The following is a 17,536-nucleotide window of genomic DNA, read 5'->3' as shown; positions in this document are numbered from 1 at the left end:
TAGGGTAGACAGCTAGTGGGAAGCAGCTGCATAGCACAGGGAGATCAGCTCTGTGCTTTGTGACCACCTGGAGGGGTGGGACAGGGAGGGTGGGAGGGAGGGAGACGCAAGAGAGAAGAGATATGGGAACATATGTATATGTATAACTGATTCACTTTGTTATATAGCAGAAACTAACACACCATTGTAGAGCAATTATACTCCAATAAAGATGTTAAAAAAAAAAAGAAAAAAAAAAAGAAATAATGGCTTTGAACTTCCTAAATCTGGGGAGAGATTTGGACATCCAAGTTTATGAAGCTAATAGGTCACCCCATAATTCCAATTTAAAACAATCTTCTCTAAGATGCATTATATTAAAACTGTCTACAATAAAAGAAAATGAATTTTAAAAGCAGCTAGAGAAAAAAATTCTTTCATACAAGGGAACCCCCTTAAGGCTATCAGCAGATTTGTCAGCAGAAACATTGCAGGCCAGGGGACAGTGACTTGATACATTTAAAGGGCTGAAAGAAAGAACTGCCAACCAAGAATACTTTACCCAACAAAGTTGTCCTTCAGAAGTGAAGGTGAGATAAAAACTTTCCCAAACAAACAAAAATGGATAGAGTTTATCATCACAAAACCTGCCTTACAAGAAATGCTGAAAGGAATTCTTCAGCTGAAACAAAAAGATGCTAGTTAGTAACATGAAAACATATAACACACTGGTAAAGATGAGTATATAGTTAGATTGAAAATACTCTAGTACTGTAATATGGTGGTGTGTTAGCTACTTAACTCTCTAAAGGTTAAAGGACAAAAGTACTAAAAACAACTATAATTACAATAATTTGTTACTGGATACACAATATAAGATGATGTAAATTGTGACATCAAAAATAAAATGTTTGTGGGGAGAACAAGAGCAGAGTTTTTGTATGTGGTCAAAGTTAAACTGTTATCAGATGCTTATAATAGACTTTTATATCTACAAAATGTTTCAAGTAAGCCTCAGGGTAACCACAAAACAAAAACCTATAGTAGATACTCACAAGATAAAGAGAAGGGAATCAAAGTACACCACTATGGAAAATCATCAATTCACAAAGGAAGACAGCAAGAAACAAAGGAACAAAAGACATACAAAACAGGCAGAAAACCACTAACAAGATTAAGCATAGTAAATTCTTAGCTATCAATAATTACTTTATATGTAAATGGATTGAATTCTTTAATCAAAAGGTACAGAATGGCTGGATGGAAAAACAAATTTTTTAGACCCAATTATATGCTGCCTCCAAGAGACTCACTTCAGCTTCAAGGACACACAGAGGCTTAAAGTGAAGGGATGGAAAAAGATATTCTACACAAATGGAAATGAAAAGAAAGCAAGGGTAGCTATACTTATATCGGACAAAATAAACTTTAAGGAAAAAATGATAACAGGAGACAAAGAAGGTTACTATATAATGATAAAGGGACCAATTCATTGAGAGGATATAACAACTGTAAATATATATGTACCCAACATCAGAGCACCTAAAATATTAAGCAGATGCTAACAGATCTTAAGGGAGAAATAGATGACAATACAACCACAGTAAGGGATTTCAATACCCTACTTTCAACAATGGATAGGTCATCCAGGTAGAAAATCAATACGGAAACCTTGCGCTTAAACTATACTTTAAAGACTTAACAGACGTATAGAGAATATTCCATCCAACAGCAGGAAAATACACAATCTTCTCCAGTGGACGCAGAACATCCTCTAGGTTAGATCATACATTAGGTCACAAAACAAGTCTTAGCAAATTTAGAAACAGTGACATCATACCAAGTGTCTTTCCCAACCACAATGATATGAAGCTATAAATCAATGACGAGGAAGAAAACTGGAACATTCACAAGTAAGTGGAAATTAAACTACATACTCCTGAACAACAAATCGGTCAAAGTTGAAATCAAAAGGAAAATCAAAATATATCTTGAAACAAATAAAAATGGAAACACAACATTGCAAAACTTATGGTATGTAGCAAAAGTAGTACTAAGAGGGACATTTATAGTGATAAATGCATACGTTAAACAAACAAAAAAAGATCTCAAATAAACAACCTAACTTTACACCTCAAGGGACTAGAAAAAGAAGAACAAACTAAGCCAAAGTTAGCAGATAAAAGGAGATAACAAAGATCAGAGCAGAAATAAATGAAATAGAGACAAGAATAATAGAAAAGATCAACATATCTAAGAGGCGGTTTTTTTGAAAAATAAAATTGATAACCCTTTAGCCAGACTTACCAAGAAGAAGAGAGAGAGGACTCAAATAAAATTAGAAATGAAAGTGGAAACACTACAACTGATGCTACAGAAATACAATGGAGCATGAGACTACTGTGTGAATGAATCATGAAGAAATAGAAAATCTGAACAGATCAATAACAAGTGACAAGACTGAATCAGTAATCAAAAACCTCCCAACAAAGAAAAGCTCAGGACCAGATGGCTTCATGGGTAAATTCTACCAAACATTTAAAGAAGAATCGATTATTCTCAAACTCTTCCAAAAAACTGAAGGGGAGGGAACACTTCCAACCTCATTTTATGAGGCCAGAATTACTTTGATGCCAAAGTCAGATAAGGACACTACAAGAAATTAAAACTATAGGCCAATATTCCTGATGAATATGGATGCAAAATTCTCAACGAACTACTAGCTAACTGAATTCAACAGCACATTAAAAGCATCATACACCACGATCAAGCGTGATTTGTCCCCGAGACGTATGGATGGTTCAACATACGCAAACCAATAAATGTTATATACCACGTTAACAGAATGAAAGACAAAAAATTAAAGCATGATCGCAATAGACACAGGAAAAGCATTTGATAAAATTCAACATCCTTTCATGATAAACACTCTTAATACATTGGTTATAGAAGGAACATTACTTAACATGATAAAGGCCATATATGACAAACCCTACAGCAAACATCATACTCAGTGCTGAAAGGTTGAAAGCTTTCCTTCTAAGACTGGTAACAAGACAAGAGTGCCCACTATCACCACAACTATTCAACACCATACTGGAAGTCCTAGCCCAAACAATTAAGCAAGGAAAAAAAAATAAGGTATCCAAATTGGAAAGGAAGAAGTAAAATTTTCTCTGTCTGCTGATGACATGATCTTATACATAGAAAATTCTAAAGACTCCATCCAAAAGCCATAGGAACTAATGAATTTCGTAAAATTTCATGATATGAAATCAATGTACAAAATCAAAACATTTCTGTAAACTAACAATGAACTATCTGAAAAAGAAATTTTAAAAATCCCATTTTCAGTGGCATAAAAAAAGAATGCTTAGGGATAAATCTGACCAAGGAAGTAAAAGATCTATACACCAAAAACTGTAAGACACTGATGAAGGAAATTGAAGAAGACATAAATAAATGGAAAGATATCTAATGGATCAGAAGAGTTAATATTTTTAAAATGTCTATACCATCTAAGGTCTTCTATAGATTCAATACAATTTCTATCAAAATTCCAATGGCATGTATTTTTTTGGCAGAAATTAAAAAAAAAAATCCTAAAATTTGTATGGAACCACAAAAGACTCAGAACAGCCAAAGCAATTCTGAGAAACAAAAATAAAGCTGAAGGCATCACACTTCCTGATTTCAAACTCTAATACAAAGCTATAGTAATCAAAACAGTATGGTACTGGCATAAAAACAGACACACAGACCAGTGAAACAGAGTCAAGAACCCAGAAATAAACCCATGCATATATGGTTAACTAATATTGGGTTGGCCATAACAGTTCGTTCAGGTTTTTCTGTAACAGCTTACAGAAAAACCCAAATGAACTTTTATCGCCAACCCAATATTTGACAAGGGAACCAATAATACCCAATGGGGTAAGGATAGTTTCTTCAACAAATGGTTCTGGGAAAACTGGATATTCACATGCAAAACAATGAAATTGGACCCCTAATTCATATAATACCATTCACAAAAATGAACTTGAAATGATTAAGGATTTAAACATAAGACCTGAAACAGTAAAACTCCTAGAAGAAAACAAAAGGAAAAAGCTCCTTGACATTGGTCATGGCAAAGACTTTTCGGATATGACATCAAAAGCACAGCAACAAAAGCAAATGTTAAGAAGCAGGACTACATTTAAAACTAAAAAGCTTCCGTGCAGGAAAAAAAAAAATCAACAAAATGAAAGGGAGAATATATTAGCAAACTATATACTGATAAGTGGTTAATATCCAAAATATATAAGGAACTTACGTAACTCAAAAGCAATTAAAATCAATCTTACTGAAAAATGGGCAGAGGATCTGAATAGACATTTCTCCAAAGAAGACATACAAATGGTCAACAAGTACATGAAAAAATGCTCAGCATCACTAATCATAAGGGAATACAAATCAAAACCACAATGATATAACACCCTATACCGGTTAGAATGGCTACTGTCAAAAAGAGAAGCAGTAACAAATGCTGGTGAGGATGTGGAGAAAAGGGAACCATTATGTACTGTTGGTGGGAATGTAATTTGGTATAGCACTGTGGAAATAGTATGGAGGTTCCTCAAGAAATTAAAAACAATTACCATATGATCCATCAATCTCACTTCTATGTATATATATCTGAAGGAAACAAAATCACTATCTTAAAGAGATAGCTGCACTACCATGTTCATTGTAGCATTATTCACTATAGCCAAGACATAAAAACAACCTAAGTGTCCATCGACAAGTAAATGGAGAAAGAAAATGTGAGATATATATATATATATATATATATATATATATATATATACACATATATATATATATGCAATGAAATATTATTCAGGCATAAAATATTGGGTTGGCCAAAAAGTTCGTTCAGGTTTTTTCCGTAAGATCTTATGGCCAACCCTATAGAAGAAAAACCTTGAGGGCATTATGCTAAGTAATGAAATAAACCAGATAGAGAAAGACAAATAGTTTATGATCCCACTTATATGTGGAATCCAAAAACACTGAACTCATGGCAACAAACAGTAGAATGGTGGTTGTCAGGGGTTAGGGGGTGGAGGAAATGAGATGTTGGTCAAAGGGTTTAAATTTTCAGTTATAAGATGGATAAGTTCTGGGGGGTACAGCAACAAAATGGTAATTATGTGAGGTGAAGGATGTGTTAACTAACCTTACTGTGGTACACATTTCACAATATATTTGTGTATCAAATCATTATATTGTACTCCTTAAACTTAAACAATGTTATATATTAATATCTCAATGTAATTGAGCTGGGGAAAAACAAACAAGAACAATAAAATCAAACTGGCATGCCACAGACCATTCCAAAGCAGCTGAGGGCCAGTAAGGGGTTGCTGTGGAAGTGGTAAGAATTGTGTTGTAACAGGTCTAGGCCAGTGGTGCTGGGCACATTTAATTCAGAAAGCACTACTTTCGTATCGCTTGAGAACAAGGATCACAAACCAGGATCTGGAATGAAGCTTCCCAGGACCTACAGATTGGGTCATAACCTCTGATAAATAAGGACCATCATGACACACACAATGACTAGAGATGCTATAACCCAGCAGTTCTCAAAGTACTGGGGATCACTGTGCCTGCAACGTCAAAATTATTTTTGTATGAATACTAAGACATTATTTGCCCTCATTATTCTCATCCTCTCATGAATGTACAGTGAAAATTTTCAGAGAACACATGATGTAAATACGAGATCAAAACAGAGTGAAATGCAGAAGCAGATATGAGAATCCAGCTGCTCCTGTTACGCTAGACATTAGAGATATGAAAAATAATACCACTCTTCTCACTATATTTTCTGCTTTGAAAATGTAATTATTCTTCATAAAAATATGTCATTTATGTTAACATGTAATAGGTTCATTATTGTTATTTTGAAGTGATTTAAAATTTCTTAGTATTAATTTCTAATAAGGTAAATATCAATAAATATATTTCACATAACAAAAGCTCTTTGGGGTCCTCAGTAATTTTTAAGAGTATGAAAGTGGTCCAGAGACCAACAGTTTGAGACCTGCTGTCCCACCTACACTAAAGGGTAAAGGTCTCTCACTTGGCTAACCTGGGCTTTCATCAGTCTCACAGTCTCCTTAGAGCTGTATTTGTGTTTGTCTACACCAGCTTGTTACCTATGCCTGGCAATGTCCTGCTTGAATGAAGTGGGGACTATAATTAAAATATTCATTTGTTGTCACAGCCCCTTTCACTCAATACATGACCAAATCATATACAATATGTATTACATCTGTAACTATAGTATTACATATAAAAGGTGTTTAAAGCTTTGCCAATATAAACAATGAAATGAGGCTATGTCCTTTAATGGTATCTTATAACAAGGTCTAAATGGGTCTAACAGTTTATAATCTTTTTTTTTTTTTTTCTTAACATCTGCATTATTAAATTTTCACTGTTTTGGATACTCAAGACAACTGGTACTTGTTGCTTCCATGCTATGCTAACTTGGTTCTCAGAACTCCAGTCTTTAGCAGAAACAAACTGTCTGGCTGATAGACAAGACTGATTTTTAATGCAAGCCAAGGTGCAGTAATAAAACTGAAAAAAAAAAATCTAGATCATAAAGTTCTAACCCATAGGATTATCTTGGAGACTTTTTCAGCAACAAGAACAAGAATACTTAGAGCTGATGATCTTGAGGAGTTACATTGTAATTTGTACCAGCTATATTAAAAACAGAAGCAAACCAGACTGTGTATTTTTTAAAAGTTTACAAGGGCAAAGCATTTCTTCTAAAATGTTATTCTCTTTCACTAAACGCTGCAAAGTACCTTAATTAATTCTTATGATCCTAACAGCCCTAAAAGCAAGTCATAAAAATGATATTTACTTGGGAGTATAAATTGGAATGGCATTTTGGTAGGGCCATTTGAAAATATTTAGCAGAGCCTAACATGCATACCCACTGACTAAGCAATTCCAGTTTTAGAAATTTATCCTGAGAAAAGCAGCAATGACATAGATATAAGGATGTTCATTACAGTGCTGTGTATAATAATAAAAACTGGAAAGAGCCTAAATATCCAACAACATGGGGCTGATCAAGTAAACCATGGTTCAGCATATAATGGAATACTATATGGTCACAGTACAGAATTCAAACAGTATATCATAAAATTACGTATGGCAAGGAAAAGTACTCACTATATATTGCTGAGGGAAGAAAAGCAAGTTATAAAACTGTAGTATTATATGATCTCATTTCTGCTTAAAATATGCATAAAAGTATGTGGAAGGGTATATATATATATATATATATATATATATGTATGTATAAATTAATAGTATTTATTGTTGAGTTTGGGATCACAGGTGATTTAATTTACTTCTTTTGCGGGATCTGTACTCTGGTTTTTCTACAGTGAATATCTTTTCTTTATATAATAAAAAAATGAAAATATTTACTTGAGGCAACCATGCAATTGTTAGTGTTTTCCTATCCTTATATTACTGAATACTGTATGTACTAAGGGAAAGTGGTGAAGGGGAGAGAGAGGAGAAGAGGAAAAGGGAGGAAGGCAGATAGACATTTATATTGTTTATTATTTTATCTTGTATGTTTGTTGTGAAGTTTTATGTTAACAATCTGGAAAGAATTTTCAATGGAACATAGTAGTGAATAGTTAATGTTCACAAGACTGCAGTCTACTCTCATAGATTTAATTTTTTCCCTCCTCTTAGAATGCCAATTTTGTTGTGTTAAGGAGCAGGTGGCTTTCTTTTTTACAAGTCTCTCTACTGCCTTGTCAGACAGCTCTCAAAACTTTTTTTGGGAGCTAACCAAGCTTTATCTAACCAAACCCAAAATGGCATATGGACTTCATCCACATGGTCATATGAATCCTTTGGCTGATAACTCCTGCTATGTATCTAATTGGTTTTATAAAATCCATGTTTGAAGGTTTCTATAGCTGTAAGAGTGTGTGATGCTGTGGGATGAAGGAATGTAGTGGCAAAGAGCCTCCTTTAGCTGCTATACTACAGTCTGGTGCCCGTCACTACCACTATCAAATATTGGCAGTATATATCCCAACAAAGGAAGAATGATAATAATTTTGAGTGAAAAATTTCTATCATGCATTTCAGCTTAGATCTACTAATAACACTTCCTTAAATGCCTTGTTAGACAGTGAAATCTGGGAATAATTAGCAAACACCATATACAGTGTTTACAATAGAATCATATTTCTTTTCTTTCTCTCCCCCTCCGACTTCTTTTTTTTTTTTTTTTTGCATAAAAAGTAGAATGCTGCTGAATGGTACCCAAATGTCTGTTGTATACTATGCCAATACAGCAGCTCAGCCAAAAATGTGAATAGAACAGTTTGCCAAGTAAAAGAAAACATAACAAATTGGTAATGGTTTCTATCTTGACAGAAAATGAAAATGATCCCTCAATGTGTGGTCACTCATGTGGACACATAAAAATGTCTTAGAAGCAATCATTTTACCTCAGATAACAGACCCTGACGGTGTAGTACAGCACTGGCTGACTTTCACTTCTTAGAAAAGCGGCAAGCGTGACCTACAAAATAGTCTGGGAACCATGTAATTTATGCATAACACACATGCACATGCCATGAAGTCATAATATTTGCTATAAATCACTTTGAATACAAGACTTCTTTTCCGAGTGGAGTATACTTCATGAGAGATGACCGAAATCACCAGAGACTTGATAAAGCTGAACTGGTTTATTTATGAACAGAAGTGATGCTGTTGCTTATCAGGTTACAAGATTTCAGTATTCTACAGTGCAACAAAAAGGCTGTGTATAAGTGCCCCCATGCATTCTGTAAGAATACTAAAGGTACTTTAATTAGATGTTAGATTAAAAAAATATACAAGAAGTATGTAGGTACATAGTGTAGAGTTCTGACTTTCTGGTTAGGTGACTGCAATTGCAAGCAGAAAGGAACCCCTGGTAATGGTTCCTTTACCCTATTTCCCCTTCCTTTACCACTCATTTTTGTTCCCCAGATGGAGAACTAGCCAATGTCATTGACCAGTGATTTTTTTTTTTCCCCCCAATCTGGTGAAGTTTCCCCATTTGGTTAACTCTCTAATGAGGATGTTAGAACATTGATTGTATTGTGAAATCACATCAAAAACAAGAATGACACTTTCGAAAACACTAATTGATATCTGACGCTAATGAGGCATTCAGAATGAGAGGACACTGAACCAGGGGACTAGGAAGGACCTTGGGAAGGTAAATGGTCTTGCCTAGTTGAAAGTAAATTTGAATCCTGTGGGTTGAGTTTCAAATGAAACTTCTGGGTTTAAATTTGTTGGTGACTTTCCTGTTCAATAAAAAAGGACTTAAATGGCTTACAAAAAGGTTAAAAAAACTTATTGGGCATCAAACTGCTCTTACAAAACACCATCTTGATGAGTTAAGTGTAAATGAATCAGAAACACATGGATCATATTTCCTTAAAAAACGCATATGGATTCAAAAATAAGGGGAAGAGGACTTGGCAAAACATTTTTTTGTGTGTAGTGGCTGAACCCAAAACATTTGAAAGATATTTTGAGACATTCAAAGAATCCAAAATAAAACTAAACCTGTCCAGTCATATAAAAAGAAAGTTTTTCTGTGCAATGTGCATTTATCTCTATGGGTCATTCAGCACTCACTGAGCCTTCACCTTTGGCAAAGAACTATGGGAGGAGCCAGCTTCTGCCTTAAGCAACTTTGAATTTAAGTATAGACAAATACACATAAGTAATAGAAACCTATTAAAAGAGACCTAGGGTTTTACAAAAATTGGCCTCATAACCCAGATCATACAGAAATCACGTATCGAGACATATACAAGTATTTCCAGGATCGTATGGTAGGTAGGATTCATCCCATTCAAATCATCATCACCCGGCCCTTTTGATTAAAGTTATATATAGTTGCAGAGCCTTACTTGCTTAAATGTTTTCTTAATAAGTGTTTTTATGTCTTTTTTAATATGTGTTCCAGCCCTCTTTCCTCCACCCTCTAGATTTGTGAGTGCTCAACAAATCTTGCTGACTGGTTTCCTGGAGGATGGGAGTGTTGAACAGAGTTTTGAAATAGGGGAGAGATGCTGTTTGGCAGAGAGGAGTGAGGCTATGATTCTGGGTTGGGGTAATGGCACATGTGACAGTTCAGAGGCTCCAGAGGGTGAGTCATGTGTGGGGGGTGACCCACTGGCTTGCTCGCAGCCATGTGCCTGAGCCAGGGTGTAGTGCGGGCGTGGAGGCAGTTAGGTGCGGGGAGGCCTAATATACTACATGTGGAGTCAGCTGGAGGGCAGAGGAGTGTGAGAAGAGAAAAGCACAGTGCTTACTCTTTTTTTTTCCTTTTCGCCAGCATAGGATAAAGTGCTAAGCACAGGACACATACAAGTCATTAATCCCTTTATTTCTTATCAGTGTCTTAAAAAGCTGAAAAATATCCAAAGATAAAAATAAGTTAACTATGCATGTGTTGCTAGGATCCTGTAGGTTATAATTTGAAGAGGAACTTGGTAGGATTATGAAATGGACTAATGAGTTCTAAAATGTTTGTGGGAAAGTGTAAAAAGTTAATGACTCAGAATCTTTTAAGGCTGTTTTCTAGCTGTTTAACCTGAGTCTTTATCTTTTCCACAATATTAGAAAGTTATTTAGGGCAAGGATAGGGTCATATATTTCCTGTGTATTTTCTACTGGCTAGCACAATACTGGGAATACACCAAGCACTAAATAAATGCTTACTGAACTGAAATGAAGTAAAAGGGTGCTGAGGCCCTATAATGATGAGGGTATAATTGAAGGTAAAGTCTGAAAAAAAAAAGGGAGGGATGATATAGTAGAAATATCCTAATAGTGTCTCTGCTTTGAGCTTGTTTGTTCATGGTAATATAAAGAAATCAAAGGCCTTACCATCCTTCATCATCTTCTACTTCTGTTTCAGAAATGTCATTTTCAGGAGTTTCAGCAATGGCTTGAGTGAGTTTAGATTTAAACTGGTTCAGCAGCGCAAGGGTCTGAAATAACAATTAGACTGCTAAGTTTCCTGATAAGGATAAATATAATTTCAGAAGAGACATTTAAATTTGGCAGAAAAGAAAATATCCTTCCAGGATGTAAAACACTTAATTTTTTTAATTTTGAAGGAAAATAACAAAACTGCCTTCCAGCTGCAACAGTGATTGATATTCACAAACCTTGACATTGCCCCATTTGCACTTGCACTGACATTTTCCCTCAGGGATATGTGACTATTTTCTGATTTGGGGAAAATAAATTTGTTTATGTAGAAGATGTTTAAACTTTAAAATGCATGCTTACTAATAGCTAAGTTTTTAGTGTCCACAAGATAGGGAGGTAGTTCACTAAGACATGTGAAATCAAAAACAAAACACCAAAAAACAAATAGTATTGAACAAATTTCCAAAAATATAAAAATGTCAATGTTGGGGAAGGTGAAATGAATGAACATGTTAATTGTTGGAAGGTGCGTAAATTGGAGTGACATCTTTGGAAAGTTTTTTATACATATCAGAAACTTTCAAATGATCATTCCCTTTGATTCAATAATTCCAATCCTGGGAATACATGTAGAAAAATAATCTGAAACACTGAAAATGGCTTATGCAAAAGATGTGTGCTGCAGCAATATTCATACAACTGAAAAATGGAAACATGTTAAATGTCTATTAATAAGGAGCTAGATAAATTTGGTAAAAAGCAGTGAATATGTGATTACACTATTACTAAAATTATACACACGAAATATTATATTCTATTGTTAAGTGAAAGAAGTAGGATGTAAATATCAACGTTGAGTGTGTTTTTGTAAAAAAGGGACTATTTCTCTGATATTTTTATTTTTGGCTCCAATGCCCTTTGTAGGTAAGAGGAAACAGCAGGTGCCTGAAATTTTAATCACATTGTCCCCTGGCTATACCTTAACAGTTTGCTTCAGAATTTGAGCAGAGAATCAGAAATTAGAGAAATGTTTTTTTATTCTATAGTTTTAGAAAGTACATAACTGTGAGATGGGATAAAGTACTACCTTGTCTAAAAAAATCAAGTTTCTAATTAAGACGCTGGTACATTGAATTCAGTACTAAAATACAGTTGACCCTTACACAACATGAGTGTTAGGGGCACCAACCCTCTGAGCGGTTGAAAATCCAGTCATAACTTTACAGCCAGCTCTCCCTCTACATTGGTGGTTATGCAACCAACTGCAGTTGGTCTAGAACTGTAGTACGTATTTACTGAAAGAAATTCACATATAAGTGGACCCACAAAGTTCAAAGCTGTGTTGTTCAAGGGCCAACTGTACTTACATTTCATAAGGAAAAATGTGTGTGATAGTTCAATATGTGAATAACAAATATAATAAAGAATCACGGTAACTTGGAGGCTCCAGAATTTATCTAAAATATCATTAAGACCATGGTTCATGAAAAAATTAAGTAGGTTTTGGTGGTCTAGAACCTAAGCTCAATAAAGACAGGTGATGTCAAAATATCTGCAAGAAACAAAGGCAGTTATTGCTAAAAAATGATAGTGAAAAGTGCCTTATATGTTTCTGCAAAATTTAATGCCCACATGGACAACAGTGGAAAATATATACATTACCATAGTTGCTGAACGAGATGAGTTTTAAGGAAACATTATAAATTCTATAGAATATCCTCATAGGCATTCTGAGGGCTGCTAGCATGTTAGGGTTTAGATATTTTATCTTTTTCCAGAGTAGCAATTATAGGACTAAGCTCTTCAAACAATGTTAACAGATAAAGAAAACATCCTTTGTTTTAAAACCTTATTCATTAAAAAAACCTTTCACCTACAAACTTTTATTGTATTTGCTTTATAATAAGAAAAGTGATTATTGTAGAAATATTAGAAAACAAAGAGAAGCAAAACAAAAATATCTATTATCCCACCACTAAGAATAAGTAACCATTGTGGACATTTGGTATATATCCTTCAAGGCTTCTTAAGTGTGTCTGTGTGTGTATATATCTATATATTATATAAATATATATCGCTACATGTGTATCTCTATATCTCTATACCCATCTATCTATCTATCACTTAAAAGCAAACCCCATCAATTTTTGATGGTGGATTTTCACACACTTGGAAACGTCTTTTCTGAGGGCATAAAGAAAAATGAAAACAAAGGAGACCTCTTAGTGGAATGAAATTTTAAAACTTCCTAGAAAACTGCGCTAGACCTGGATTTTATTCTTTTGAGTTGAAAGTGGCGAGGCAGTCTGTTTTTAGAGCCGGTTAACGTGCTATTGGCATTTGCTCAAAGAAGGAGGACTGGGACTATGGCAAACAACATCCTCTCGGCCTTCCTTAGTTTCTCCTATAGTCAAGATTGGACTTTCTCTAGTTGCATTCGAAAGGCAAGAAAGGACACTAGGCAGAAAAGCTAACACCACAAAAAAAATAGGGCACAATATAGGTTGAAGAAGATAGGATCTGCATGGAGGCGTTTCTGTTTGGCATCTCCAGGGGAATTAGTCTTCTGGCTTTTGCTGAAGGAATGAAGGGCCAACCATTAACAGCATGCTCTTCAGCACAGAGCAAGCCGTCCGGCATGAAGAAGCTGTGCTGAAGGGGCCTGCCCTGGCACACTTTGTGCATGCGTATCTACACAGAAGAGTCTCTCAAATGGCTCCTGTGCTGCCAGTCCTGCCCCGGGTCCAGTCTACTCTCCATACTGCAGCCAGGTTGGAGGGATCTTCCCATAGTGCAAATGAGATCATATCACCTCCTTCCTTCGATGGCTCCCCATTGCTCTTAGGGTAAATCTCAACTCCACAATATGGCTCAAAAATATCTTGTGTGAACTGGCTCCTGCTTACCTCTCCAGCCTCATCTCTTTCTTTCTCTTAGTCTAAGTTCCAGTCATACTTAACATCTTTTAGTTCTTTGCAAAAGAGGTCAAAGACTCCTCATATACTGTCCCTTTAGTCTAGCCATGTTATGTCCTATCCAACCCTCAAAGCTCAGCTGACAAATCATTTTCTCAGGGAGGCCTTCCCAGATTCTTATGCCATGTTAGGTCCTACTGTTATACATTGACATAGTTTCCTGTATCTAACCTGTCATAATGTTCACCCCCTTTTATTAGTATTACTTAACTGCCTCTTTTTCCTGATAGCTCAGAGAAGACAGGGATGTTTCTACCTCGTTTACCACCAAATACAGTGATTAGGACATGGTAGATCCTTAATAATTATTTACTAGGAGGGAAGAAAGAGGAATGCAAGAATAAGAGTGGTCCTTCACATCTTTTGGTAGTACATTCAGAGGACTTTGTGACTCCATGAAAACAAGTTAATTAAGTACTTTTTCTTAATTTCATTTGATGTGCCATTTCTTTTGAAAACTGCACACGTTAGTTCTCTGTAATTACAATTTCCTGTACCTGAATTCTTGTTGAATTTTCCCTACGATTATTTTCACGCTGGGCACTGATGCATGATCTTCCCTACAAGTAATTAGGTGTCATTTATAATATAGTTCCCGATTAGATTAATTTATTCAAACAGGCTTGGGCTTTTTAATTTACTTTTATTTTGCCTATTTTATTTATATGCCTAAAATGGCATGTTCTCATGTATATATGGCAGCACCGAATATAAGTAATTTTGGTCTGCCCCCTAGCTTTTCAACATAAAGAGCTGCTGAAGAGATTCATTTTATCAAGTGCCAAGTGCTGCATGGTGTTGACTCTCAAACTGATGAGCTCGCTTCCTGTCTTTTTTTATTCTTGATTTCTGACAATCCTCTTATATTACTACTTAAAGATTCAGGAATGACTTTCAGTAAGCAGACTTCCGTGGTATTATTTATGGTAGAAGTCAACTAGCGGACAAAGTGCCTTATTTACAGGCACTGTACAATTTCAAGTGGAGCTGCCTAGGCAGCAGGTGAGATGCTGATTCAGAAGAGATACCTTCATCATTTATAATCACCCCATCTCATAATATTCACTTAGTCAAAGGTTCTACCTGAGTATCTGGTAAAATGTGGTTTTACTACGTTCCTTCCTGTGTTTAATAAGGGAGTACAAGGTTGAAACCTAAAAGTTCTAGGCTTTATGCCTTTATGTCAGGAAAGAACTCTATCACCTGGATCTTTGCTTAAGTGGCCAAGGTCCTTGTCACTTCACCCCTATATTAATATATCTTTTTCCATTTCTAAGAGGTGATGTTTCCCCTTGTGTATAATCAAATTAGGCTCCATTAACAACACTTGAAGACAATTAAGAGGCAATGAACTGCGTATGGATTTTGGTTTGTGCAGTTACCTGGTCTTCACGGGAAGTTCCCTTCTTTGCCTGCTGCTTCCTCAGAGCTTCATACTTTTGCTTTTCTCGTCTGTATTCTGCAACAGCACCATCTGGAGCAGCCTCTTCCTCTGAGGAATAATAGAATAGTCTTAGGCTAAATAGTAAAAAGGCGCTATTGAAGCTCCACAATGATTACCGAGATTAGAAAGTGATTGATGTTAACTTACCAACCAATTTTATAAACATCTTTATGATATACTGTACTGTTGTAGTTGTTCTCAACTGTATTTATTTGACTATAAAATCACCTATCTCACTGTTTTCCTCAGTTATTTTTTTTATTTTTATTTTATATTGGAGTATAGTTGATTAACAATGTTGTGTTAGTTTCAGGTGTACAGCAAAGTGACTCAGTTATACATATACATGTATCTATTCTTTTTCAAATTCGTTTCCCATTTAGGTTGTTACATAATATTGACCAGAGTTCCCTGTGTTATACAGTAGGCCCTTGTTGGTTATCCATTTTAAATATAGCAGTGTGTACATGTCAATCCCAAACTCCCTAACTATCCCTCCCCCTAACCCTCCCCCCATCTCACTTTTAAAATAAGTAAGGTATTCCTAAAATTCAGCAATACTATTTTACATTATTCTCTTGCCTTATAAGATATAATCTTTCAATACTGGTTGATTTTCCAATTACCTGCCACTTTTGCTCCCCAGTTAAAATAATAACAACAACAAACAATTTCAATTTAATGGCATCATAAAATATAAATATATCTAACAAAAAATCAGGACAGTTACCTACAGCAGATAGAAATAATTTTTACTAAATTAGAAATTAGAAAAAAAAAATCTATGGATTTGATCCTGCAATAATTCCATACAAACAAAGATTAGCTAACATCTGGGTTCACAGATTACAGGTTTGCCTCAAAAAAAAAAAAAAAGTACTAATATTTTACAGTATGTTACATTTATATACATTCATGAAAATTTGTGATTTAAGGGAAAAAAAACCCCAAAAACCTATCTCTTCTCATCTTTGGCTGGCAAACCAAGATGAGCCAGCTGAAATCAAGAATACCAATAATCTTTCTATTCAAGCCTTGGTTTGTTGCTTGCCTCTTTGTTACCTAGTTTGAGGAAAATAAGTAATGTGTAATGTATTAATAATCAGTCATTTTGTTCAAGAGATTGTCTAGTTAAAAAAAATGTGTGAACTAAGAAACAAGTAGTCTTTTTATGTTTACCTAATATGATTTTGATGTTGGTCAAAGGGTACAAAGATTCAATTATGTGGGATAGAAAAGTTCTGGAGATCTAATGTACAGCATGGTAACTACAGTTAATAATACTGCATTGTATAATTAAAATTTGCTAAGAAAGTTGATCACCACACACACACACACACACACACACACAAACTGTTACTCTGTAAGGTGATGGATATGTTAATTAGCTAGACTGTGGTAATCATTTCACAATGGGTTCTCTAGTTCTTAGTCTTCTGAGATTTTTAATTGTCTGGCTTTAGGATGTCTTTCCTCTCCTCGTGTTTTTATTTCTAGCCAAAATGAATAGGCAAACAGCTTGAGAATAGCTGTGAAATCAGCTGACCTTTCATTATATACATCGGTGATACCAGGATTAAGCCTGCTAAGGTTCCATCTGGACTGCATGGAAACTATAACCCAAACACTTCTACATGGTACACAGAGTCAAATGCAATGATATCTGCTGCACAAAATCAACTGTGTGAAAAATATGGTCAACTCTTCTATTTCCTAACTGGGTGTATCATATCAGTATAAACTACTTCTGTTTATACTGTGATCAAATGTTCACAGCACATTCATTTTTCATGTTTTTATTTCTCAACACTATGAGTAATTTCCTTAGCTCTATATTTCAGTTCACTAATTCTCTGTTTAGTTGTATCTAATCAGTTTTTAAGATATAAACTGAGTCACTGATTTTAATAATCATAGCTTAAAATTCTAGACACTTGTTATGTTTTATCTTTCAGGTTATTCTTGGGGATCCTTCTATTATGTCTTCTGACTCTCTCCCCAGAATGGTTATTTCTCCATGTGTTTTCTAATTTTTGACTGTGTGTGTACCTACAGCTAGAGCTACATCTTCATCATGCTCCATAGGAATCCTTGGCAC

At 35.1% G+C, this 17,536-nt stretch overlaps 1 protein-coding gene across 2 annotated transcripts in view; it reads right to left on the bottom strand.

Annotated features, from left to right (window-relative positions):
- The window catches only part of CWC27 (CWC27 spliceosome associated cyclophilin), a 227,022-nt gene that overhangs the window by 48,643 nt on the left and 160,843 nt on the right, over positions 1–17,536 (bottom strand). For both annotated transcript variants that reach the window (XM_068535403.1, XM_068535402.1), the window contains exons 13-14: positions 15,377–15,486; positions 10,972–11,075 (exon numbers count right to left, since the gene is read on the bottom strand). In XM_068535403.1, coding sequence (XP_068391504.1) covers positions 10,972–11,075; positions 15,377–15,486 — 214 coding nt within the window. The remainder of the gene's footprint in view (positions 1–10,971; positions 11,076–15,376; positions 15,487–17,536) is intronic.

This window comes from Eschrichtius robustus, chromosome 2 (assembly GCF_028021215.1).
Source record: "Eschrichtius robustus isolate mEscRob2 chromosome 2, mEscRob2.pri, whole genome shotgun sequence".
NCBI lineage: Eukaryota > Metazoa > Chordata > Mammalia > Artiodactyla > Eschrichtiidae > Eschrichtius > Eschrichtius robustus.
The sequence above is the reverse complement of the archived record's forward strand: the minus strand, read 5'-3'. Positions and strand labels throughout refer to the sequence as shown.